The following is a 25,475-nucleotide window of genomic DNA, read 5'->3' as shown; positions in this document are numbered from 1 at the left end:
GCTACAAATTTTGATGGGCACAAGACTTACGCACTTATCACCGGAACTTTCAATGAAAAAAGCCTCTGCCAGCTAATGTGCCGTCGGCTCCATTTGCGCCTCAAGAGTATAGTTTTAGCCAGCAAAGGCCGGCACGGCTTATTAGGCGTAGGCGAAGAGTACACGATGCAAAGTAAGGGCAGATTCGACCCTTTCCCGTTATTCATTAAAAGCTGAGCCCCCCCCCCCCGTCGCTCATTTATAAAACGGCTAGTTTGGCCTATGCATACTTTTCGGCGCGTCAGAGGAATTTTATTGCGACCTCAACTGGACACCTGCCTTACGGAGTGGCGTGACGTTTCATGCAATCTCGCACGCACATTTGGGCACAAGAAACGGCACAGAGAACACTACCCACACATCGTAGCGATTGGCTACAGTCTTGAAGTTGTGAGACATCCTGTGAATTGGGATGCGCCACCGGCCTGATCTTTGGTTGACCGCCAGTTTCGGGTAATGTTCTTTGAATCTTTGCAGAGGCTTCTTTGCCAAATCGACTATGTGCGATATAAAGAAGCGCGCTTTCTTTAACCTGTCAACCTGATTGTCAACCTCTCAAGAGGTACAAAGGTAGACTCAAGAGAGAATTCCATTAGCGTCATGATCACAAATTCCACAATATTGTTATCTTGGATGCAAGACCTAACGGCCGGAAATAGCGCATTATGTGGAATCGAAAAGAATAGGTTGTCTATGTCAAATGAGACGGCATAAAAAAGCTCAAGAATACTATAGGAATGAGACCACATCACTTGAGTTTTTTTTTCTTCAAGGAACTTTATTGACAAAACCAAATAATATCTACAAACACTATTTGGACCGATAGCTCAGTAGGCTAGTGGCCGGTCCAAATACAAATATTATAGTTCAGCCTTAGAAAGAAAAGAAAAAAGTGCTAATTTCCCGTTGCCAACTACCCATTTCGCCCATTATGAAATAAAAGGGGTTATCATTTTTGTGCGTCTTTACAGTTAACAACAGTTCTATGCTATTGCGCTTATATGCAACTTAACAAATCTTGACAGTATCTATTACTAAGTCCCTGTATAATTTTATAGCTTTATAATTTTAAGGACGCGGGATCGAATCCCGTCCTCGGCGGCAGCTTTTCGATGGAGGCGAAAAGCAAGGTGCCCGTGTGCTTTGCGATGTCAGTGCACGTTAAAGAACCCCAGGTGATGGAAATTTCCGGAGTCCTCCACTGCGGCGTCTCTCATAGCCTGAGTTGCTTTGGGACGTTAAACCCCACAACCCAACCCAACCCAATTTTATAGCTTGGGCCCTTATAGCCGGGCGTCGGCGGCCTTCAATTCAGGATTCACGAGGGATAGCATGCGCGTCATCAGTGCATGTTCCTTCATAGGCCTATCGAATATACCGGCTGCTCGACCCCATCCTCTAATCTCTAGATAACTAAAACCAGACGCTCTGGCGACAGCACCAGACGTGCACCCTACTGTCGGTTTATAGTACGTCGCGGCAACCAGACCCTCACCGATCCCTCAGCACCCTTTGCAACCACCCCACCACCAATCTCGCCTACATCCTGTTCTAATACCGGCGGATCCTGCCCACCGTCGTGTCTGGAGCACCATACCACCTGGAAGCACTGGGCAGCCTGTCTTAGCACTGACGACCCGATCTGGCAGAAGACCGCCACATAATGGGCTGCCTACGTCATGAACCACAGGAAGATGATCGCTTCAGTGTAGAGGGGAAATGCGGAAGCACAGGGGAATCATACTCCATACTCATTTGTTCTAATAAAGTGATTTCTGCTACTACTAGCGGCGATGTTCGACGAAAAATTAAGAATGGACGACTTGTAATCATGAATGCATTTTGATGACAAGTGGTAAGTAAATGACATTTCCTGCATAGTCAAGTCGTGTGAGCCATTCTAGTTCAGTGATATGTCATAGCCGCTTCTCATTAGTCAGTCAGATCGGAAGTCTAATGCGCAAACCTATGGAATCCATGACTTGTCAAAGTCATGACCATGACATGTGTCAAGATGTAACTCAAACGTGTTGACTCATACCTCTCGAAAGTAGTGAATAATAAAAATCTAAGAACTATTAGAGTAGCCAACGCATATACTTGCGAATTTCACAACTGCATATCTCTGTACTGCTCTGTTTTAAGGCGAAAGCTTTTCTAGGCTCATGCAACGAAATCTCCAGCACGAGAGTTGTGCGCGAGATCTATCATATTGCGCTAGATTACGCGGGGTGTACTCTTGTTACAGTGTACTGGAATTGTCTACAGGTCCCGCCATTAGCAATTCCAGATCCGAACGCACGCTAAGGAAAAACACGGGACAAGATGGTGTACCGTCAAAACTGGCCCTTGCGGAGAAAGTGTGACACTGCGTTTCTTTCTTGTAAACCAATTGTAATTATGTGTAGCACTGCAACGAACGCCGATAAGAGGCAGACGCTGAGAAGCAAATCATAGGAGAGGCCCTCTAAAGTTTTGTAGCAAGAGCTACATTGGCCGCAAAGTTGTATTTTTGCTGTGGCGGTGGCTGCGCCGTGGTCGCACCCTCCTTATGCTGTTGTCTAGCAACCACATCACATCTCGCGAACTACATCAGTGGTGTAGTAGTAATGACTAATGGCTAACTAGTAACCAGTACTAGTAACTAACTAGTACTAATTAGTCATTCATCATGGCATAATATTCATGATTAATGACAATGACTGGATATGACGTTACCACATGATCCTAGCCCAATGTCTACTTCCGGGCAACCGTAGAGCCGCTTGATTCCGATGGGATGGACGATAGTTTTCAAGCGTATAAGGAAATCTTAGAACACTACAAACTTAGCAGAAGGTCGCTGCCACCACCGGACCTAACGCCAAATAACAAGGAGGCCGTTGCTTGGCGGCGCCTGCAAGCTTGGAATTTTCCTAGTCCCGTCTGGCCTTTCCGCACGCAAGTGGAGGAAATGGCGGACGCTAAATGCAAAACCTGCGGAGGAGTACTCTGGATCATATAATCTGGCAATGCCTTGATTCTCCTAGCGCCAAGGAAAACATAAATAGTAAAGAAGCCTGGGAACTGCCACTGCGGAGCGAGTCCCCCCCCAACCAGCAGTAAGCCATCCGTGTGGAGGCTGAAGCCGCGAAGAAACACCGTCGCTTCGCCTGTCTTTAGTCGCGGAGGCCCCGGCCTCCGTCCCATAGGCCTGCGTGCCCGGGGCGCGGAGTAGGGGGCCTCCTACATCATGGAAAAATAAAGTTTTTAGCAACAACAACAGGCATCGGCTGTGACAGCATGACAGGTTTGACGTCAATAAGGCGTCACATTCGGTCATGTCTAGTGTTGGTCTCGATCTGTGACATAAGCCGATGCGACGGCGCTTCTGTCGCCAGGCTGGGCCAACTGGGGGTGAAAATTAGGGCTAGCGGAATTAGAAATACATGGGAGCGAAATATTTCAAAGCAGTTTTCTCATTTCACGGGCACCTGTGGTGTCGTTATTCCACACAGCGTAATCATGAACATCGTAGTACAGATAGTGAAAGTATGAAATCTCATTACCGAGGCGACGTATATTTAAAAGACCGCGAAACGTAGGGAGTGCGCGTTGTGAGGGCGACCCATAGAAACACATGTAAAAAGAAATTGCTGCAACATTTTTCTCCTTTCGCAGAGCACCAGAAGTGGTAGCTGGTCATTAAATGTTGTTCAGCGCTTTCAAAAAGTGTGGGGTAAAGGGAGGGAAGGGAGTGAAAGTGAAATGAGAGAAAGGGGACCCGGTAGTGGAGGGCTGCGAAATAATTTCGACCACGTGGGGATCTTTATTAACGCGAGAGCGTTACTTCGCTATGTTCACAGATTTCTGTCCGCAGACCGTGTCCGCAGACCATGACTGCCGACCGCGTCCGCAAAATCGTGTCCGCAGCAGTTGCGGGTAATTGAGAAGCGGTAGTGGTGTCAATCGATAGAGGCTGACTTAATATTCTGCAGAAAAAATAATTAGACCAATAAGTTAGGTAATAATTTAGAATAACTGGTTCACATGAAAGGAAAGGCGCAGTATCTGACACACTTGTTCTGTGGACAAATGAACCGCGCCGTAAGGGAAGGGAAGAAGGTAGGAGTGAAAGCAGAAACAGAGAAACGGGTGCCGATAGTGGATATGCCGTCAAGGTTGTGACATCACGCAACCGGAAGTAGAGCCCAAACAAATGGCATAGAAAGGGATTGGCGCGCAATTTGAAAGTACCAAAGACTAAAAGTTAAAATTATTGTGAGGTAGATATTGTGACGTCACGCAACCGGAAGTAGAGCCGAAAAAGGGCACAGAAGGTTGGTTGGTTGGTTTATGGGGTTTAACGTCCCAAAGCAACTCAGGCTATGAGAGACGCCGTAGTGGAGGACTCCGGTAATTTCGACCACCTGGGGTTCTTTAACGTGCACTGACATCGCACAGCACACGGGCGCCTTGCTTTCCGCCTCCATCGAAAAGCTGCCGCCGAGAAGGGATTGGCCCGCAATTTTAGGGTACCAAAAGCTAAATTGGGCAAATAAGATGTGAATTAGGCTACCAGAAGCAACCAGAAGCAACCAACAGCAGCATCCGTGCTTTCGCATTACTCCAATGTAGATTCTGCAGTGCTCTGTAATTTTTAATATAGGGTTGGACAGTGTGCATATTAGTAAGTGTTATGTTTTGGAGTTATACTAAACTTCTCTTAGTACGTTGTACCCGAGGTGTCGTGTATAAGGCGAAAATTCCGAGAGCACTGTCGAAACGGCACTGAAGAATGTTCATGCGAAAGACTGATAGTTCCTGCTGGACACTGCGCGCTCCTTTTCGGACACAACCGGCGTTCCGTTGAACGCATCAAATTGACCGGCGTTCTATAATTGGTTTACAGGAAAGGCACAGTATATGTTGCTCGCACAATCCCGCTATTTCATCCTCGAGGTAAATAAGGAGAATTATAATGTGTGTTTCACAATCTCGGGCGTGACTGTTCGGGTCTGTGCTTCGGTTCATGGAGACCAATGCGGAATCAATATGCTGGAATTGAATGATCTCGTGTCTTGCTTAATTACCTTGGCCTTACGTTTCATATGAGCGCTATTGGAGGCAGCGGGATCCGGCACTCCCAAACTATGCTCAGACTTTTCTTCCACACCTCCTATCAATTTTTGGTCGAGCACAGGCCTGTAACATGGTTCTGGCAACAAACAGTTATTTTATTTTGCAGGTACTCCACTGCGCGTGGCAATACATCCAAAGCTTTCACCGAATGTTCACAACGTACTTGTGATCCTCTAGGTTTGAGCCAATGCGGTGCGATAACCTATTCAGGCCTAGCGGATTAGATCTGACACATCTCTGTCAGGCAGTTAATTGCTCGTTTCTTCTTTTTCCGTTATAGCTCCCATCCGATTATCGGAGCATCCCTGCAATTACACTTTGTGAACCTTCTCTCAGTGGTCTATTTCAGTTTTACCGCTTGGCCCTTTTTTAAAGGACGCTTTGAGCCACTAAAGTGTTATGAGGCAAAAGCCATTATAGCGTTGTGGATCATTGCCTTCCACTAGGTCACCTCTTTCTCCCGCTTTTCTTTCACTCAAAGTTCCTCCCTTCTTTTACGGCTTAATGCAAGTGTCCGCTGAGAATTGTGACAGGTACTGCGCCTTTTCTATGCTGTAAATCAATTTAAAAAGCCACTGATGCCTGCTTTACTCATACATCCTAGATATGAGGGTCTGCTTCTGTTTGCTGTGTAATGCGGCGTTCGAGGAAGTGGCAAATAAAAGGCACCGCACAGACACCTGGATCGGACGCCCGGCGGGGTAAGCTTCGTATATGTATTGATTGATTGATTATAACTTAATTTCCACCGATTTAGGAGGCCCGCAAATTTGACGCATCAAACGCCTGGTGACGTCATATCGTGTCTTGACGGTACACCGCGCGCCCCCTTGTCGAACACAACCAGCGTTTCATAGAACGCATTTACAGGAAACGAAAGACGCAGAATCCGTCACTCGCGGATCCCGCTATTAACCTCACGGTAGGCTAGGGGAATTTTGAAGAGCTTTTAGCGATCCGGGCCATGGAGCAGTTGGGAAAGCGCGGAGCTGGAGAACTAAGGGATGGAGGTTCGATTGCCGGTTGAAACAAGGTTCATTTATTTATTATTGTGAAAGCATTGCTTCTCTATGTTCAAGATTTCAGTCCGCAGAACGTGACTGTTAAATCACGTCCGCCGCAGTTGTGAGTAATTGAGAAGTGGTAGTGGTTAATTAGTGGTGTTAATCGATAGAGGGTGAGGCAATATGCTCGAAAAATAATCAGGCCCAAAAAATAATTACGTATTTAATTAGACTAATTGGTTCACAGGAAAGCAAAGTCGTAGCATCTGTCACACTTGTTCTCTGAACACCTGGACTGCGCCGTAAGGAAAGGAAGGAAGGTGGGGATGATAAAGGAATAAGAAAGGTGTGTTGTAGCGGAGGCGTCAAGGATGTGACGTCATGCAACCGGAAGTATAGCCTTAAAAGCGCATAGGAAGGGATTAGCGCGCAATTTGAAAGTACCATAAACTAAAATGGGTAAACAAGAAGTGAAATAATGTGACGTAGAAGATTTCACGTTACGCAACCAGAAGTAGAGCTGAAAAAGGGCATAGGAAGGGATTGGCGCGCAATAGGAACTTATCAAAGAGAAATGGGTAATCAAGAAGTGAAACTTGAAGCAACCAGAAACAACAACAGCAGCATCCATGCTTTCGTATTACTGGTAACGTCTCTCTCGCTGTCGAAAGCATGACATCCTGCTGACAACCTTCTGCTGACAGCATTGTCGACAACGATGAGTCATTAAAGGCTTTCGCATTAATACACATGCTTTCTGCATAGCAATATGTCTCCTCTAGTGTAAATGTCAGGAGAATAGGCTAAAATGATGCATAACCATACGTTACCCGTATAACAAAGCTTACGCATTATCTCTCGCTACGTATGTCCTGCACAGCTGAGCTAACCCACAGGCAAATATATTATAATTATTCTTTAGACAACACAGCGCGGTGCCTGTCGCAGATGCGTGGACAGTGACTCACTCTATCTAAACAGAGGAAAGTGGCATTCTAAACATAGAAAGACGTTCCATAGTTTAGGGGTTCGCAAAAATGCTGATTGCCTTTGAAGTCTGTACACATTAAATATCCCGAGGCGGTAAAACTTTTTCAGGAACCCTCCACTACCTCTGAAACTCACTTCAGTACCCCCTTGTATGAAATATATTGCACATTTGCGTTCCGCTAAACCAATTTAAAATAATTACAATTAACGCGCACTGAAATCACGCAGCAGACTGAAAAATTTGCGTTTCTAAAAACAAACATTTCGCAGCTATGTTGGCTCCGCTGTTTACATTAAGACGCGATAGCAAGCGCTTACCGACGATACGTTTTCGATAAATTTTTTTAAAGTTTACTTTGTTTTATTTTTTTTTCTCCGCTTGTAGCAGTCCAGTCGTTGAAGTCAGCTGTAAGCTCGGACACCGCTTTTTGAAACGTGTCCTAGAGTGATTTCAGGGGAACGCGCTTTTTGCGTTTAATTCAAGCCGCTAATGGTATGACGCACTATCGCTTCATACACCGCACCATTGTTTTTCGCTTTTTATGCTTTAATGTTCTTCAGCGAAGTTGGGAATAGTTTGTTATAGAGGCCATTCATGTAACAGCATTACTGCTCTACTGTTAACCATTATATGCAACACGCAACATCTAGAGAAAGTGCCTACGGCTTGTGTTCACGCAAGCATCGATCAAATAGGAGCTGGGGCTGCACGGTTGGATGGCGTTGTAAAGTATCCGATAACTGCCGGTAGAACTATGGCGACGCATCGGAAACATTTCTTTCTTTGTTCTTTTAATTTCAAATAGTGCAAATAGTCGCAGGGCCAACCCAGACCGGCAGCGGCACGGCAGGTCAGGTGCTTCGACTTGAGACTCACGGGCTGAGAAGGCTTGCAAAGGCAGCGGCCCTCGCTGCAGGTAGCTCCGCGGGGCTCGCACTGGGCGTTGGCCGTGCAGGTGTCCTCGATGATAGACCCCAGGGCGATGGTGGCCTTGGTGACCTGCGCGTCGACAAGAGCCGTGCACTCAAAGACAAACTTGCCGTTATCGGAGGGCAGCCTCTCCAGTTGGGTGATTGTGATCTTGGAGACCTTGACCGGCAGGTCGTTCTTGACCGTGGTCATGCTAGACCGGTCGATGAAGTTCTCCAGGGGGCGGCCGTTGACGGTCCAGGTGATGCTAGCGTACTCCTTGTAGCCGACGGTGCAAAGCAGCTCCATGGGACCGGAGTCCGCCTCTGGTTCCTCAGCCGCAATGTAAGCGCGGGCCAGCTCCACCTTAAGTCCTGACAGGGCCTCAAGCCTGCCCGCGGCGGCTGCCTGTTCGGGCCTCTGCTGTGCGTACGCCTCCTGGGGCATTCCTGCGGGACCAGCCTCCTCATCGATGAGCTTACGAATCTTGCGCATGCCCTTCAGGCCCTTGTGACGGCGCATGCGGAACTTGCGGCGCTGAAGCTTACCCAGGTCCTGCTCCAGGAGCTGCTTCGATGCCTCGTCGGAGTCTGGCTGCTGTTCCAGGCCGAAGACTGGGTTCACCGGGTTGCGTTCGAAGAAGGATTTGTGAACAGCAGGCGGAACGGCAGGTCCTGTGCCGTTGGTCGCAGCAGGAGCTCCTGCGGGGGCCGGCGCGTAAGGAACTGCGGCAGGGGCTTGCGGGGCCGGGACCTTTCCGACTTCGAGCTGGGACTGGTTGCTCGGGGCATCTGTGAGGCTTAGCTGATCACTGCCTTGTCGTGGCGGAGGGGCTTGCGAAACTCAATGAAGTCGTGAGCTCTGCTGTGTAGGGCCACGCAAGATAGACAGGTCACGGCAGAGAGTTCTGACAAAATGTGATTCACTGGAGAAGGTAATGGCAACCCACTCCAGTATTTCCTGCCAAGAAAACCCTATGGCCAGTCACAATACCATTATCGATATGGCGCCGGAAGATGAGCCCCCCAGGTTGGAAGGCGTCCCACATGTTACTGGGGATGAACAAAGGGCGATTCCTAGTAGCTCCAGGACGAATGAAGCGGCTGGGCTAAAGCCAAAAGGACGCTCAGTTGTGGATGTGTCGGGAAGCGACCGGAAAGTCCGATGTTGCAAGGAGATATATCACATAGCAACATGGAATGTAAGATCTATGACGCAAGGTAAACTGGATATCGTCAAGCGAGAAATAGACAGATTGAACATTGATATCTTGGGTATCAGCGAGCTCAAGTGGACCGGAATGGGAGAATTTAACTCCGGCGACCATTATGTCTTTTATTGTGGGCACGAATCCAAGAGAAGGAATGGGGTCGCTCTCATAGTAAACAGAAGAATGGGCAAATCAGTGCTAGGGTACAACCCCAAAAACGACCGAATGATTTCACTTCGGATCCAAGGTCACCCTTTCAACATAACAGTTATCCAAGTCTATGCACCGACCACTGCTGCTGAAGAAGCTGACGTTGAGAGAGTTTATGCGGACCTACAATGCCTTTTAGACCGCACCCCATCATCAGACGTCGTTTTTCTCATAGCAGACTGGAATGCTAAGGTCGGGAGTGAAGAAATATCCGGAATTACAGGCAAGTTCGATCTTGGTGAGCCAAATGAAGCTGGGCAGAGGCTAGTAGAGTTCTGTCAAGAAAACAACCTGACCATAGCGAATACTCATTTTCAACAGCACAAGAGGCGCCTGTACACATGGATTTCCCCGGACTGTCTGTACAGGAATCAGATCGATTATATTATTTGCCGGCAGAGATGGAGAAGCGCTATACAAGCAGTAAAAACAAGGCCTGGGGCCGATTGTGGCACCGATCATCAGCTTCTTGTTGCCAAAATTAAGCTTCGATTGAGGAAAACGCAGAAAACTAGAAGGCCTTTCAGGTATGATCTGGATCAGATTCCATTAGAATATGCTGTGGAAGTGAGGAATCGATTTCAAGAATTAGATCTTGAAGACAAAGAGCCCGAAGAGATGTGGACTGATGTTCGTAATATAATACAAGAAGTTGCTACTAAGGTAGTTCCAAAGCAAAAGAAATGCAAAAAAGCAAACTGGTTATCTGAAGAGGCTTTGCAAATAGCTGAGGAAAGGAGGATAACAAAAGGTATGGGGGAAAGAGAAAGATACAAGGTTCTCAATGCGGATTTTCAGAAAATAGCAAGGAGAGATAAGAATGCCTTCCTGAACATACAGTGTCAAGCAGTTGAGGACAACTGCCAATTAAGGAACACAAGAGCTCTGTATAAGACAATCAAAGATATCAAAGGAAGCTTCTGTGCTAAGCTGGGCGTGATAAAGGACAAACGAGGCAAGGACCTCACTGAAGCCTCAGAGATAAAGAAGAGGTGGCAGGAATACACAGAAGAACTGTACAAGAAGGACCCGGATGTGCAAACCCAACATAGGACGGTTGTGATTACTGATCTCGAGCCGGGCATCCTGAAGAGTGAAGTTGAATGGGCCTTAGCCAGCCTTGCTAAGAACAAAGCTAGCGGAATCGATGGTATTCCAGCTGAGTTGCTTCAAAACCTCAACCACGACGCTGTTAACACACTGCATACATTATGTCAAAAGATTTGGACAACCCTGCAGAGGATTGGAGGAGGTCAGTTTACATCCCCATTCCAAAGAAAGGCAGTGCCAAAGATTGTTCCAGCTACCGCACGATCGCACTTATTTCGTAGGCTAGCAAGGTGATGTTAAAAATCCTGCAAGGTAGGCTGCAGCAGTATGTGGATCGGGAGCTTCCGGACGTGCAAGCTGGGTTTCGCAAGGGCAGAGGAACTAGAGACCAAATTGCCAACCTTCGCTGGATCATGGAGAAAGCAAGAGAGTTCCAGAAGCCCATTTACTTCTGCTTTATTGATTATGCGAAAGCGTTTGACTGCGTAGATCACAGCAGATTGTGGCAAGCTCTCCAAGACATGGGAATTCCAATTCACCTCATCTGTCTCCTCAGGAACATTTATGAAGGGCAAGAGGCCACAGTCAGAACTGGGCATGGTCTTACTGATTGGTTTCCGATTGAGAAAGGGGTGAGGCAAGGCTGCATACTGTCGCCCTGCCTATTTAACCTATATGCAGAGTGCATCATGAGGAAGGCCGGTCTGGATGAGTCTTCAGCTGGAGTGAAGATTGCTGGAAAACGTATCAACAACCTTAGATATGCGGATGATACCACTTTCATGGCAGAAAGTGAAGTGGAACTCAAGAGACTTCTGATGCGCGTACAAGAAGAGAGTGAGAAGTTTGGGCTTAAACTGAACATTAAAAAGACGAAGATCATGGCGACTTGCCCTATCAAGTCCTGGAGCATCAATGGACAAGAAGTGGAAGCTGTGACAGATTTTCTGTTCTTGGGCGCCAAGATTACCTCGGAAGGAGACTGCAGCCATGAAATTAGGAGACGCCTGCTTCTGGGAAAGAGAGCAATGGTTAGCCTTGACCGCCTAGTAAAGAGCAGAGACATTAGTCTGCCAACCAAGATCCGTATAACCCGTGCTATGGTCTTTCCAGTTGTGATGTATGGATGCGAGAGTTGGACTGTGAAAAAGGGTGACCGCCGAAGAATTGACGCGTTTGAATTGTGGTGCTGGCGAAGACTCTTAAGAGTTCCTTGGACTGCCAGAAGATCAAATCAGTCGATATTGTCGACCATAAACCCTGACTGCTCATTGGAGGGTCAAATTCTAAAGTTAAAGCTCAGCTACTTTGGTCATCTGATGAGAAGAGAGGAGTCGCTGGAGAAAGATTTGATGTTGGGAAAGGTTGAGGGTCGCCGGAGAAGGGGTAGGCAGCGAACGCGATGGTTAGATGGCATTCTCGAGGCATTGCAGATGAAGCTATGTGATGTTAAGAAGATAGTGAGAGACCGGAAAGCGTGGCGTGACATGGTCCATAGGGTCACGAAGAGTCGGACACGACTGAACGCCTGAACTGAACTGAGTGCAACGTTATGACGGCTGCCGCAGTACATGGTTGCCACAACTGCCATCCGCTAGCTCAATAGTAAATAGGGTCTATAGTATATAAAAACTGATTTTTTTAGGAAGGGAGATGCGCGGTAACTGTCTCACTTGTTTTCTGTGGACACCTCAACCGTGCCGTAAGGGAAGGGAGGAAGGTGGGAGTGAAAGTAGGAAGAGAGAAAGAGGAGTCGTAGTGGAGGGCTACGGAGTAATTTCGACCATCTGGGGATCTTTAACGTGCACTGACATCGCACAGCACACGGACGCCTCTGAGTTTCGCCTCCATCGAAACACAGCCGCCGAGGTAGGGTTCGAACCCGGGTACTCCGGCACAGTAGTCGGGCGTCTTACCACTGCAACACTCCGACGGGGCAAACGACGACATATGTAAACCAGTTGCTTGGCAATAATTGTAAGTCAAGGTGTCCACGATAATGTGAGAAACGTACTTGTGCTCGCTTTTGCAAACTATGACGCAACAAAATTGTAAGCAACTAAGTGCATGGAAAACCTGCCGGATTGCGCACTCGAGACCTGTTAAGGTGAATGGGAAGCGCATCTCCATCTCTACATCCAGATTTTAAAGCGCCTATTACCTGTGCGCTGCTGAGACGAAGACGCGCTGAACCCAACGAGAATAATAATAATAAGTGGTTCATAGGAAGGGAAAGGCGCAGTATCTGTCACACTTGTAGCTGTGGACACCACAGATGCCAGCTCGTTGCTGAAGCAACACTCATGGGTCACACTCAGTTGTCCAAATTGCGCTTTAGATATAGCACCGCGTGTGCCGAAATACGTTATCTTTCATTGCCCACATATTTTGTTGCTTTTAACAGAGTACGGAGAATACCTCACTTCTCGCTGGACATCTAAAATTTTCATTTTGTCGTTTCCTTGCGCGATGTGACAATAGATTCCGCCAAGTTTCCTGCGTTATGTTTTTTAATTAACGGAATACTATGGCGTTCGATGCCATACCGCGCCGAACAAACATTTAAAATGTACGATAAATGTTTTTACCTCCCCGCCGCAGTATTGCAGTGCAGGAGTATCCTGATTCCATACCGACCACCGGCGGCTAAGACTGCACAAAGCGCCGTCCGCGTGCTGCGTGATGTCAGTACGCGATAAAAACAATTCCAAAGTCTAATGCTACAATTCTAATGCTACTCCTTTCTCTTTCCACTTCCACTCCCATCTTGCCCTTTCCTTACGGCCTGGTTAGGTCGTGTTCGAACCCGACCTCGGCGGCTGCGTTTCGATGGAGGCGAAACGAAGAGGCGTCCGTGTGCTGTGCGATGTCAGCGCACGTTAAAGATCCCCAGGTGGTCGACATTACTCCGTAGCCCTCCACTACGGCTCCTCTTTCTCTTTTTCTGCTATAACACCCACCTTCCTCCCTTCCCTTACGGCACGGTTGAGGTGTCCACAGAAATAAACTGAGCCACTTGCCGCGCCTTTCCCTTCCTATAAATCAATCAAGTGTGCAGAAATGTGTGTGACAGGTATTGTGCCTTTCCTTGTCAACAAATTATTAAGACGAAAGCCTTTAATGGTTCATGCTGAGGTGGGCAAAGTGTGCCCCGTATTTAAAGCGTTCTGATTGGCAGAGGCGGTATGCGTCCCTGCCATCTACAATGCAACACGAACGCGCGCTCTGTGAAAGGTGGCTGTTCCGGGCCCTACGAGGGCTGACGGCGGGGGCCAGCCTTCCACCGAATTTTGCGGCGGCTGTCGCGTAGCGTTCCTTGGCGCGCGCTCAAATGTTGAATTGCAGATGGCAGTAACGCTAAAGTTGAGATTGCTGGAGGAAAGGCGCTGTATCTGTCACACTTTCTCCGAGAAGTGTGCGTTCGGATGGTACGCCGGCGCTCCAGTCGCTTGGTGTTCCTTGCTGCGCCTTTAAGTGTGGGATTGCATATGGCAGGAATACTAGACAAGAGACTTCTCAAGAAGGCACACTATCGGCTCTGCCACACTTTCTCTGAAAAGTGAGCGTTTGGACGGTACACCATCGCTCCTGTCCCACGGCGTTCGTTGGCGCGCGCTCAAATGTGGGATTGCAGATCGCAGGAATGCTAGACAAGAGGCCTCAGGTTTTCGCCTTTCACAAGTTTACTCGCTAAAGTCCCTCGTAATTTTTTGAGAAAGCCTTTAATGGCTCATTTTTTTTTTTCGGGTGGTCTGATTGGGTGATGTAGGACGCGTCCCTGCCATCAGCAACGCCACATTTAAACGCGCGCCAATGAACGCCAGCGACAGGAGCAATGGTGTACTGTCGTTGTTGTGGCTGTAGGAAGAAGGAAAAGACCATGCACGGGTCTGTTACTGGCTCTGTGGCTGAGCCACCTCCTCTGCCCAACACCACCTAGACTATATTGATTGATTGATTGAATTATAGGAAGGGAAAGGCGCGGCAACTAAACCGCGTCGTAAGGGAAGGGAGGATGGTGGGAGTGAAAGTGGAAAGAAAGAAAGAGGAGCCGTAGTGGAGGGCTACGGAGTAATTTCGACCACCTGGGGATCTTTAAGGTGCGCTGACATCGCACAGCACACGGACGGCTCTTCGTTTCGCCTCCATCGAAACGCAGCCGCCGTGGTCGGGCTCGAACCCGGGTACTCCGGCACAGTGGTCAGGCGTCTTACCACTGCATCACCCCGGCGGGGCTCTTAAACATGCACTTCATAAATAAAAAGGAACTTCCAAGATGGGCTGGGTGGGAATCGAACCGGGGTCTCCGGAGTGTGAGACGGAGACGCTACCACTCAGCCACGAGTTTTTTCGTTTTTTTTTCTGAGTTCGATGCTTGAAAGCGGTACAAAAGCGCTTCTAGTGAATGCGGTGTTTCCTTAGACACGTGCCGTAGAACGTTATACTGCGGTGTATATCGGTAATTATGAGCATATTACAGATGTCGCAGTTACGCGAGCAGACGTTCCCGCTACATTTCTTCTGCGCTCTGCGCACATGCAGAGCCATCTTGCGGCAAACACAGAAGAACCCCTCCTCGCAATGTGCGGCGCTGCCCCGACACATGGCGCGCCACTCGCCCCTGACGTTTCGCCGTGCACCCTCACGGGTTGTAGAATCAAGCGTCTTTCCTTTCTTTCACTATCTTCGCTCACCCGCTTCTCCCCTTCGGGCCGCGCGGGTACCGGTGCGAGGATGCCCCAATACTCTTGCGTTTAATAACCTTTCTCGACGAGGTGCAATAACGCTATCGCGTTCCACTCTTGAAGGCGAAGCTTAAGCGTCCTCCAAATTTTCTTTTCTTTTTCTGCTCTGGCCAGAGCAATTCTATTCCAATGGCAGAACGGGAGCACCAGTTGTTGTTCCAATGGCAGATCGGGATCTCGCGTCGATCCCGGATCGCTCCATGGAGCGACGATATTTGCTCGGCCGAAATCGGCAGGTTTCGTCGGACGTGACGTTGTACCCGCTTACGTTTCACGTCACGGCCGGCTGCGGCAGCTCCGCTTCACATCATCGCGGTGCTTCGCAAAACGATGGACTACATTGACGCTGCGTTTTGCCGTGCGGCGCTAATTCCGGAGGTAAGGCGGAGTATAGTGCGCGTTTGGATGGTATGCCGTCGCTCCTGTCGCGTGGCGTTCCTTGGCGCGCGTTCAAGTGTTCGATTGCGGATGGCAGGAACGCTAGACAAGATGAGACTTCTGGAGGAAAGGCGCAGTATCTGTCTCTTTCTCCGACAAGTGTGCGTTTGGATGGCACGCCATCACTCCTGTCGCGCGGCGTTGATTGCAGATTGCAGGAACGCTAGACAAGACCTTAGGCTTTCGCCCTTCGCCACTTGGTTTGGTTTGTAGGGTTTAACGTCCCAAAGCAACTCAGGCTATAAAAGACGCCGTAGTGGAGGACTCCGGGAATTTCGACCACCTGGGGTTCTTTAACGTGCACTGACAACGCACAGCACACGGGCGCCTTGCTTTTCGCTCCATCTAAAAGCGACCGCTGAGGTCGGGATTCGATCCCGCGTCCCTGGGAACAGTAGTCGAGCGCCGTAACCAGTGCGCCACCCCGGTGGGGGCCCTTCGCTACTTTAGTCGCTAAAGTCCCTCGTAATTTTTTTCCTGTTTTCGCCACGTGCGTCCCACCTTCTGCGGCAAGTTTCATCGGCGTTGCGAAACTGGAAAAAATGGGATTTTCAAAAATGCGCTGTTTCTGGCATACGTGCGCAACTGGAGCCGTAAGATACCTCGTCGTCCGAGTAGTTCTGCCGAACGACGTCTTCGACGAAGCCTGCCACCTTAAGCCTCTTGACGGGCAGGCGAAAAACCGCGTCGAATGTCCTCCTATACACAGCATGCAGGTTCACACTCACTGTTTCGAACGAGTCGTCACTCCTTTACTACGAACTTGCATCGTCTGTGTCGGAATTGTTACTTCTATAGAGCAAAATTAACGCCGCACGGCGAGACGCAGCGTCCATGTCGTCCATCGCTTTGCGAAGCACCGCGACAATGTGAAGCGGAGCTGCCGCAGCCGGTCATGAGGTGAAACGGAAGAGGGTACAACGAGGCTGGCTTACGGCCGAACCTGCCGATTTGGGCAGAGCAGAGACAAAATGAGACTTCTGAAGGAAAGCCGCAGTATCCGTCACACTTCGACAAGTGTGCGTTTGGATGGTACACCATCGCTCCTGTCGCGTGGCGTTCCTTTGCTCATGTTCAAGTGTGGGATTAGGCAGGTTTCCGATCGACGAGACCTTGTCGAAGAAGAGGAATCATTTGGCGTATAAAAATTCTACCTTCTTACTGAGTGTCAAGAAAAGGTGTGCAAATAAAAAAGTTGGAGTTAATTAGATCAATAATTATAACCAAACTGTTGGTGCCGGCAAATATGAAATTAACGTAACGAGCGGAAAAGGGCAACATTTGAGTGCTCAAATGGTTGGCAATACTTATAAAGTATACAAAGAGAGGTAATGAAAAAAATGCAGTCTGAAAAATTTCGACAGAACTGCAGAATCTGCAGTGCAGAAATGCGAAAGCCTGAGCGTTGCTACTCTACTGTATTACATGGCGCGCCTCTTGTCGAAGACAATTAGTGTTCCAATGCACGCATCACAGTTCAAAAAGTTTTAGTACTGCGTAGTAAGCGCCGCGTACGCACAGCCCACGTACTTTGTGGAACGCTACGCCACGGTCGCGTACATGCCACAAAGACTTTTAGTATGGCGGGAGCGCATACGCAGGGGTCCGAAAGCTAACGCGGCAAGCGTAGTGGCCTGTTAGTGTCATCTCGCAGCCATCCAAAACCTGAATTTTCCAGCGCAGGAACTCCTGCTTCGTTGCTTTTTCCGACAGGCGAGAGATGGAACCCATGCTGCAAAGGTGCTGCTTTAGTTCGTTGTTGTTGCAGAGGATGAGGATATATTGAATAATTTTAACCGAATCTGGACAATGCCCCCTCCAAACGCAGTAGAAAGCAAAATTAATAAGACCCCGTGCAAAATTTAAATCCGATAAGCAAAATGTTTTTCTGAGAGAAACGATGTCATGTCAAAACAGTTTTCTGACTTCACAGTGCGCCTATGATGTCATCATTCAGTGCAAATAGAACTATGAACCCCGGAGAACACAATGTGAAACTATACGAAGTCTCATCAGAGAGGAGGAGTATATTTACAATGCCACGAAACGTAAGGCGTAAAAGTCGGGAGCATGGCCCATGGAAACATATATGCAAATAAAACTTACCAAAATAAATTTCCGGTTTAGGCCAGCACCAATGAACATGACAGATGGTTAAAGGTAAGCGAATGTTTTGAAGAAAAAGTACGACAAAATATGCTGAGGCTTTTTTGGAGCCAAACAATATTTAACGCGCCACGATGAATCTGCGTTGTTAAGACCTACATACGCCTGAAACCTAGCTGTCCGTCCTTCCGAGAGCTTCAAAGTTTCCTCTTAAATGCGGCCGCTAAAACAAAATCAAGCTTTTAAGCTAAAGGTAATCATCACTCGGCACGAAAAACGAACCGCGCACAGCACATACGAGCAACAGTCCGTCTGCTCACACGAATGTCGTTCGCGGTCGCCGGTGTCGTCTGCGATCGAATAGAGCGTCGGCTGCGCCGCCGTCTGCTACAATGGACCGTTGTCTTCCAATGTTTACAAATGCTTTTTGAGTGTAGTTTTGTCTACGGGCTGCTTACTTTTAATGACAGGTATTAAGAAAATTTAGTCCATATGGCAGTTGTATACGAGAAGCTTCCGCGATTGGGAGAAGCACCCAGCGCATAGCAAGCGTATATGCGATATGTGCGGCTTCACAACACATATTTAAGCGGTGTTTATAAATAGATTACCCTCGGAATGACTTGGCATACTTTATCACACATTTATTCAAAGCCATTGGTACTGTACTAAACAAGAAAGATCCTGAGGTAAGTTGTGTTTACATGTTTTCTAAGGGCCCTACCAACTCGTACCCCTATACGTCTCGCAGCGTTATATACATACTCCGCCTTTGAAATGGCATTTCATATTTTCAGTCTGTTTTAGGATGTTTGTAGTTGTTCTATACCAAAAAAAAAAACATCATAGGTGCTCCATCAAGACATAAAACGGCTTTGAAATATTTCGCTTCCACGTATTCCCAGGGGTGGTAAGCCTATACATTTCACCCCCTGTCTGCGGCGGTGTCGCGAGCGCCCCATTTGTTTGTAAACACTGCGTTTGTCTATAGGTGTAAAGCCCACGTGAAACTTGGTACTTACTGCTTCGGGTTTTAGCGATCCTGGCGACGGAATATACCAGCTAGAAGATGGAGCGTTCGCGCAGTGCATTCATAGAAAACAATTTGTGCCTCGCATAAGGCACAATTTGCTATTCGTGCCCTCCACTGCGGAGTAACAAATGAATTAGAAGATTTTACTTCTCGCGAAATGCCAAATCGTCTGCAATAAAAAGAAAAGAAATGAACGCGCTTCGTGTTTGCTGCTTAACATGCGTGGCCATATAGCCAAATGTGGCTACCGGGCTTTCTCATACACGACAGCAACACGCAGACGATTCAGCCAACGCACGCAGAGGCAGGAATTTCTGCGTTCCCAAGCGACGTATACGCAGTACGCAAAAATCATGCTGCGCATGACGCATGCGCAGTAAGAGGCACGCAGTCCGCCTACGTATGCTTACGTACGCAGCACTGAAAATCTCTACTAAAACTCTCTAATAATAATAATAATTGGTTCCCAGGAAGGGAAAAGCGCAGTATCTGTCACACTTGCTCCGTGGACACCTGAACTGCGCCGCAAGGGAAGGGATAAAGGTGGGAGTGAAAGTGGAAGGAGAAAGGCGAACCGTAGTGGAGGGCTGCGCAGTAATTTCTACCACCTGGGGATCTTTAACATGCGCTGATTTATTTATAAAAAAACTGATTTATTTATAGGAAGGGAAAGGCGCGGTAACTGTCTCACTTGTTTTCTGTGGACACCGCAACCGCGCCGTAAGGAAAGGGGGGAAGATGGGAGTGAAAGTGGAAAGAGGGAAAGAGGGGCCGTAGTGGAGGGCTACGGAGTAATTTCGACCACCTGGGGATCTTTAACGTGCGCTGACATCGCACAGCACACGGACGCCTCTTCGTTTCGCCTCCATCGAAACGCAGCCGCCGAGGTCGGGTTCGAACCCGGGTACTCCGGCACAGTAGTTGGGCGTCTTACCACTGCACCACCCCGGCGGGGCGGTGCACATCGTACATTCACCGCTGTTTTAAAACTAGTTTACAGAAAAGGAAAATGCCTTCTTGCCCATCCTTACAACGTGGTCCAAGTGTCCACAGAGCAAGTGTGACAGGTACTGTGCCATTCCCTTCCTGTGAATTCCGCGTGAGACAGGTACTGCACTTTCCTTTCACCGCTGTTTTAAAATTGGTTTACAGAAAAGGAAAGTGCAGTACTGTCTCACGCGGAATTCACAGGAAGGGAATGGCGCTGTGCCTGTCACTCTTGCTCTGCGGACGCCTGGATCGCGCTGTAAGGATAGAGAAGGTAGGAGTGAATGTGGAAAAGAGGGAAAGGGGAGCCATGAGCAGGCTACGGAGTAATTTCGACCACCTGGAGATCTTTAATTGCGCTGACATCGCACAGCACACGGACGCCATTTCGTTTCGCCTCCATCGTAACGCAGCCACTGTGGTCTCCGGTTCGATCCAGACTACTACACCTTTATTTTGGTTGGTTGGTTGGTTGGTTTGTGGGGTTTAACGTCCCAAAGCGACTCAGGCTATGAGAGACGCCGTAGTGGAGGACTCCGGAAATTTCGACCATCTGGGGTTCTTTAACGTGCACTGACATCGCACAGCAGACGGACGCCTTGCTTTTCACCTCCACCGAGAAGCGGCCGCCGAGACCGCGATTCGAACCCGCGTCCTTGGGCTCAGTATTCGAAATCCGTAACCACTGCGCCAACCCGACGGGGTATACCTTTCTTTTGACTAACAGTAGTCAAAAAGATCTTACCAAAGAAGTGAACCTGTGGTAATACCGTACACACATAAGGTGGCACATAACTTGAAACATGTAACTGCAAAGTTTAAAGCTCCCGTGGTTTTTTTCTGCTCCCGAGAAGCTTTCTTCCTCGTGTGTCAAAACGAATCCGAGCAAACCGAAAAAGTGGGATGCCAGAAAAAACATGCGAAGCCGTTTGTGAAACGTGCAGTGGGCATAGCATACCAGGTCCCGCTGACGTGGGGAATATACTACTTTGGCCAAACGGGCCTATGTATTAACGATCGCCTTGCCGACTAGAATTGCGCGATTAAGAATGGCACGGGTACTCTCATACCACATTGTTGTGTAGCATGCGGGGAAAAAGAAAAGAAAACGTGAAGCGAAGCTGGAGGAAAAAATCCTCAGTAGGGTACTGTATATTGTACCATAGTGTATAAATTTCCCTTTATTTTTACCCACTCTTTTCTTTCTCCCTATGCTCATCTCTTTCATTTCCCCTACCCCTTCCTCGCTGTCCCTTTATTTCCACCGCCTCAGTTCAGGTGCTTTAGATATCAGATAGCAGATACCGGGGCTAGCAAACATCTCTTCCTTCCTTTTATATATACAATAAATAACCACTACAACCACTACACCACAGGATCAGGTTTAGGAACGTTTAGGATCATATAGAAAGATCAGAAAACAATTGCATAAGTATTTCTTCGGCTAAGCTACAGAGCCAGTAGCAGGTCCATGCATTTTCTTTTCCTTCTTCCTACTGCCATTTGCCCTTATGCACTATACTCGAACCAGTCTCCGTAGCCTCAGTCAGCATCGCATGCAGGTGGCCACACTGGACCTACCTTTTACGCAAAAATCTCACCTCACCCGAAGTCAAGGTCTTTTTGAATAAGCTCATCGCCCATGCGGCTTACACGCCCCGTATTAAGGCCCACTGGCGTCAGTATACAGAGGAAATGATGACGTGCCTCCACTGTACGACTCTAACGCGCGGTGGCATATCTCATCTACTCTGGAATTGCCCTGCTTTTTCTACTGGCGCCCGCTCCGAGATCAAACCCTACCGCCTGAACTACCGTTCCCTTCTAGAAAGTGATACTGACACACAAATGATATTTGCCAAGTTTGGCTTCTTTAGTGACCTGGTTAGAGCATTATAATTTGAGTGACGACCTAAGCAATGAAGATTATCCGCCGTATTCACAAACACGCCTTCACTCGAACTTCTACTCCAAGCGGCCCTCGAGGCCTGTTTTTCGTTTCACAAAGCAATCTCCACTCGAATCGCTCCTCCAGCGGCGGAGAAAACGAGTTTTTTCGAGAATCTCCAGTCTGCGACGACGCTACCTTGGCCGCTCCTCGACCGCCACTCCGCTTGTAAACATGGCCGACTCGCATCGCTCGCTCGCTCTGTGGAATTCGTTCAGCCGGTATACCAAACTTTTCACGAAAGAAGATACAATGATGCACCGAACCTTTCGCTAAAGCATCAGCTGAGAGTGACAGTGACCCGGAACTTCTGGCACGCTATCGTTTTACGAATGTGGTCATGGCTAGCCTCCGGCCGTCCCTGCCGCTCACGCCGAACATGGATAACCATGATCAGCCACCGACGACTGTGTTGTCGCATCGTCGCATTGCGCGTGTGTGGCGCGGGCACACTTCAATAAGTCGTCACTGGATAAATGGACAACCTTTTCGGAGCCCACCGAGTGCAGGCGCGATTTGGCCAAATGGTGAGCTCGCCCGCGGCCGGAGTCGAGCTGCGGCGGCGCACTTTCCGTGGCTCGCCCCGCGCGCTTCCACAGACGGCGCCGAACTTGTGGGGGAACAGCGTGTTGTATCCAGTAAGCTGGCGAGCACCGGAGGCGCGGTGGGACTGTGCGGACATAAAAGGCTTGCCCGTCGCCTGAGGGTACGTTGTACGTCTGCGGACGCGCGGCCGGCGCGGCGCTGTCGAGGGAGCGCGTTGGTGTGCTCCTCCTACGGAGGGATATTCGCGGCCGACGAAGAGCATGGCTTTTCAAGCACGTTTTCAATTAGGGCTCCCTTACTTGTTTGGAAACCGCACGCGGCATTTTCTTCTGGAGGGTAGAGTTCAGCGTGCATGAGCTGCAATGCGCTGCGAAGCTATTTGTGATCTCGTCATCCTTCGGGATGGCAGGCGCACGACCCCTGCGCCCACCCGCCACCGTCGGACAGGCTGCGGCGTACTCGACGGGTGACCTCAACATCGCGGACGTGGAGTTTCCATGACTCGGCGGATGACTCCACAGTGACTGAGATAGATTCTGACAGCAGCTACACGCCTGTACAGTCCCGCCGCCTGAAAAGGAAGCTGCACCGAACATCAATAACGAGTGTGACACTAAGAATGCTGAAAGCAAGGGATATTTTCCGTGGCCTTCATACCAACAACGCCGACGGCAAATCTGAATGTTATAAACAGCACCTGACCCAGTTTTTCGACCAGCTGGTTCCCGGTGAAGTTGACGAGGTCAGAATTAATCCCTGGAAGAATGTCCTCACCATGGATGCCAAATCCCAAGCTACAGTGGACAAGCTGAAAGGAATTGGTGCGCTTAGCAACATGCCGGTCCGTTCCTTTCTTGCACATGGGAAAAAGACTACTGCAGGTGCAATCACCGACGTTGACCCCGAGATAAGCGAAAGCGAGCTCTGCACGCTGATCAAATCTACGACGCGCAGCGGATGTTCTTCGTTTCGGCCGCTCAAAGTGCGTTAAACTAGTCTTTGAAACAGAATCCCTCCCATATCAAGTTAAAGTGAGCTACGTGAAACAAGAGTCCGGATGTATTTTCCAAGACCTATTCAGTGCCACAAATGCAATAAGATCGGACATGTGAGTGCCTTTTTTCGAAGCGAGGTATCCTGCCGTCAATGCGGCGGTATACGCACCCTCATGACACAAGCCAGGCAGAGACTGACAAGTGTGCGAACTGCTCGGGTGCCCATGAAGCGACGGCTAAGGACTGTCCTAAAATTCGGAACGAAATACGTATACTAAAGGATATGGTGCGAGATAATTCAACTCATCAAGAAGCGGCTGCGTCTATTCGTCGTCACAAGCACCGTTCCCGACGCCGACACAAGGAATCGGAAGGCAAGTCTGGCCTGGAGAAAACTGTACAGTTAATGTCAGCTTAGGTGCCACAACAGATTGAGCCTAATCCCGTTAAGAATACTTTGGCTGTAATGTCACAGGCAATGTCACAGGCCAAGGATCAGACAGAAGCTGTTGTATTACCTGCCGCCTCTGATGTTGAGTGGCCTGCTCTACTATCAAAGGCCATCGCCAGGCCTCAACCCAGTTTGGTTGCCCCACGTGCTGAAAATTCCGACAACCCCGACAGCCAGCAGGTGAAAGAAATGCTGAAACAGCTTGTTCGTTCAATGCGGGTGTTGCTCTCTAGCATCAACACGCAAACAGTAAAGTTTGCTGTTCAGTTTCTGGACGCATTTGAGCCGCTCTTGGCGGCATTGCAATAATTCGCAATGGCGCAACAAACTAACGCCACCTCTGTGACGATGCAATGGATTGCCCGAGGCCTGCGTGGTCGGCTGAGTGACTTTCTACAGCGGGTACAGAGGAACCGCTTTCCTGTGATTGCTGCGAGCCTAACATGATGGCTGCTTTCCGTCTTTCTGGATATGTTCTCGAGAACCAGACGAAACAAGCAAAGTGCTGTGTGTATACGCTAAGACCTTGCACACGTCCGCCATGCTCTACAGCCCCACCTCCAGTCATGATCTCGAATAGAGGGCCTCATTACTTCCTCTCTCAGTGAGAACACTCGCTAGTTTGTGCGTCGGCGTCAGTGTCCAGCATCGACGTGGAATTCGAGCGGTTTTGCGCAATCCGTCGGCGGGCTGAAAGGAAGTACAGAAAAACGAAATCTGTGCAAGATCTCGCACTTTCTCGCCGAGCTAAACGAAACGTTTTGTGCCACCTGGAGAGGTTAGGATGACAACGTTGGAGACAGTTCTGCTCATCACTGGATCCCTGTAAGCCCCTGTCACGTATCTGGCATGCTGCAAGAAGCTTGCGCACACCTCATCAATAAAGGCACCCTTTTCGTGCCCTGGCCCTTTATCAACGCCGCAATGAAGCGGACGTAGCTGAAAATTTCTGTAAAATGGTTGTGGGCACAAACCAGGCACAGTTACCAATTTCAGAGGTTTTTGCGCCACCTTCGCCGAATGAACAACACGACGTGCCCTTTACAGTATCTGAGTTAGAAGCCGCTCTTATTTCTTGTCGGCATTCATCTGCACCTGCTCCTGACGGGATTACTTATTCAACCTTATCAAACCTAGGCAAGGATGGTGGAACTGCACTACTGAATTATTTTAATGATATATGGGCTTCTAGTACTGTTCGTGAACACTGGAAGATTAGCCACCTGGTTGCTATTTTGAAGCCTGGAAAGTCTCCTCTCGAGCTTACCTCATACCGGCCAGTTGCCCTAGCAAGCTGTGTTGGAAAAGTTATGGAGCGAATGGTGCTGACAAGACTTGAGTGGTTTCTAGAGAGTAATGATCTTTATCCGAATATGATGACTGGATTACGCCGGGGATGCTCTTTTATTAACAGCGTCATCGACCTTGTGGCGACCGTAGAACACGAAAGGCGTCACCATCGACTAGTAGCCGCTTTCTTTTTAGATATAAAGGGAGCTTACCACAACGTCCTCCATGATGGTATTCTTTATGGACTTGAGGACGTGGGAGTTGGTGGCCGGATGTACTTGTGAACTGCGAGCTATCTCAGTGGCCACTCTGTTTACATGACTACGCCTGAAGGAGATACTACCTGCTTTCAGGTCGGTCGTGGAGTTCCAAGGGAGGCGTCCTCAGCCCAACTTTAACGTT

The 25,475-nt window shown here is 48.8% G+C and overlaps 1 protein-coding gene across 1 annotated transcript; it reads right to left on the bottom strand.

The window, feature by feature from the left end:
- Window positions 1–7,842: 7,842 nt before the first annotated feature.
- LOC146179729 (uncharacterized) lies at window positions 7,843–25,055 on the bottom strand. Its single transcript, XM_084580262.1, has 3 exons — window positions 25,051–25,055; window positions 16,295–16,416; window positions 7,843–8,879 (listed from the first exon to the last, which is right to left on the bottom strand). The coding sequence occupies exons 1-3, from the start codon at window positions 25,053–25,055 to the stop codon at window positions 7,843–7,845; spliced, it is 1,164 nt and encodes a 387-aa protein (XP_084436388.1).
- Window positions 25,056–25,475: the final 420 nt, after the last annotated feature.

The sequence above is a fragment of the Amblyomma maculatum genome, chromosome 9 (assembly GCF_055883805.1).
Source record: "Amblyomma maculatum isolate TAMU_Amacu chromosome 9, ASM5588380v1, whole genome shotgun sequence".
In the NCBI taxonomy this organism is placed as follows: Eukaryota; Metazoa; Arthropoda; class Arachnida; order Ixodida; family Ixodidae; genus Amblyomma; species Amblyomma maculatum.
Note: the sequence above shows the minus strand (reverse complement) of the source record. Positions and strands in the feature narration are given on the sequence as shown.

Excerpts from the sequence above, each read along its gene's own strand:
- LOC146179729 (XM_084580262.1), bottom strand. Across the intron at positions 8,880-16,294 it reads TTACGGCTCCAGTTGCGCAC|GCAGTGATCAGCTAAGCCTC; the intron begins GTATGCCAGAAA and ends CGCCACGACAAG.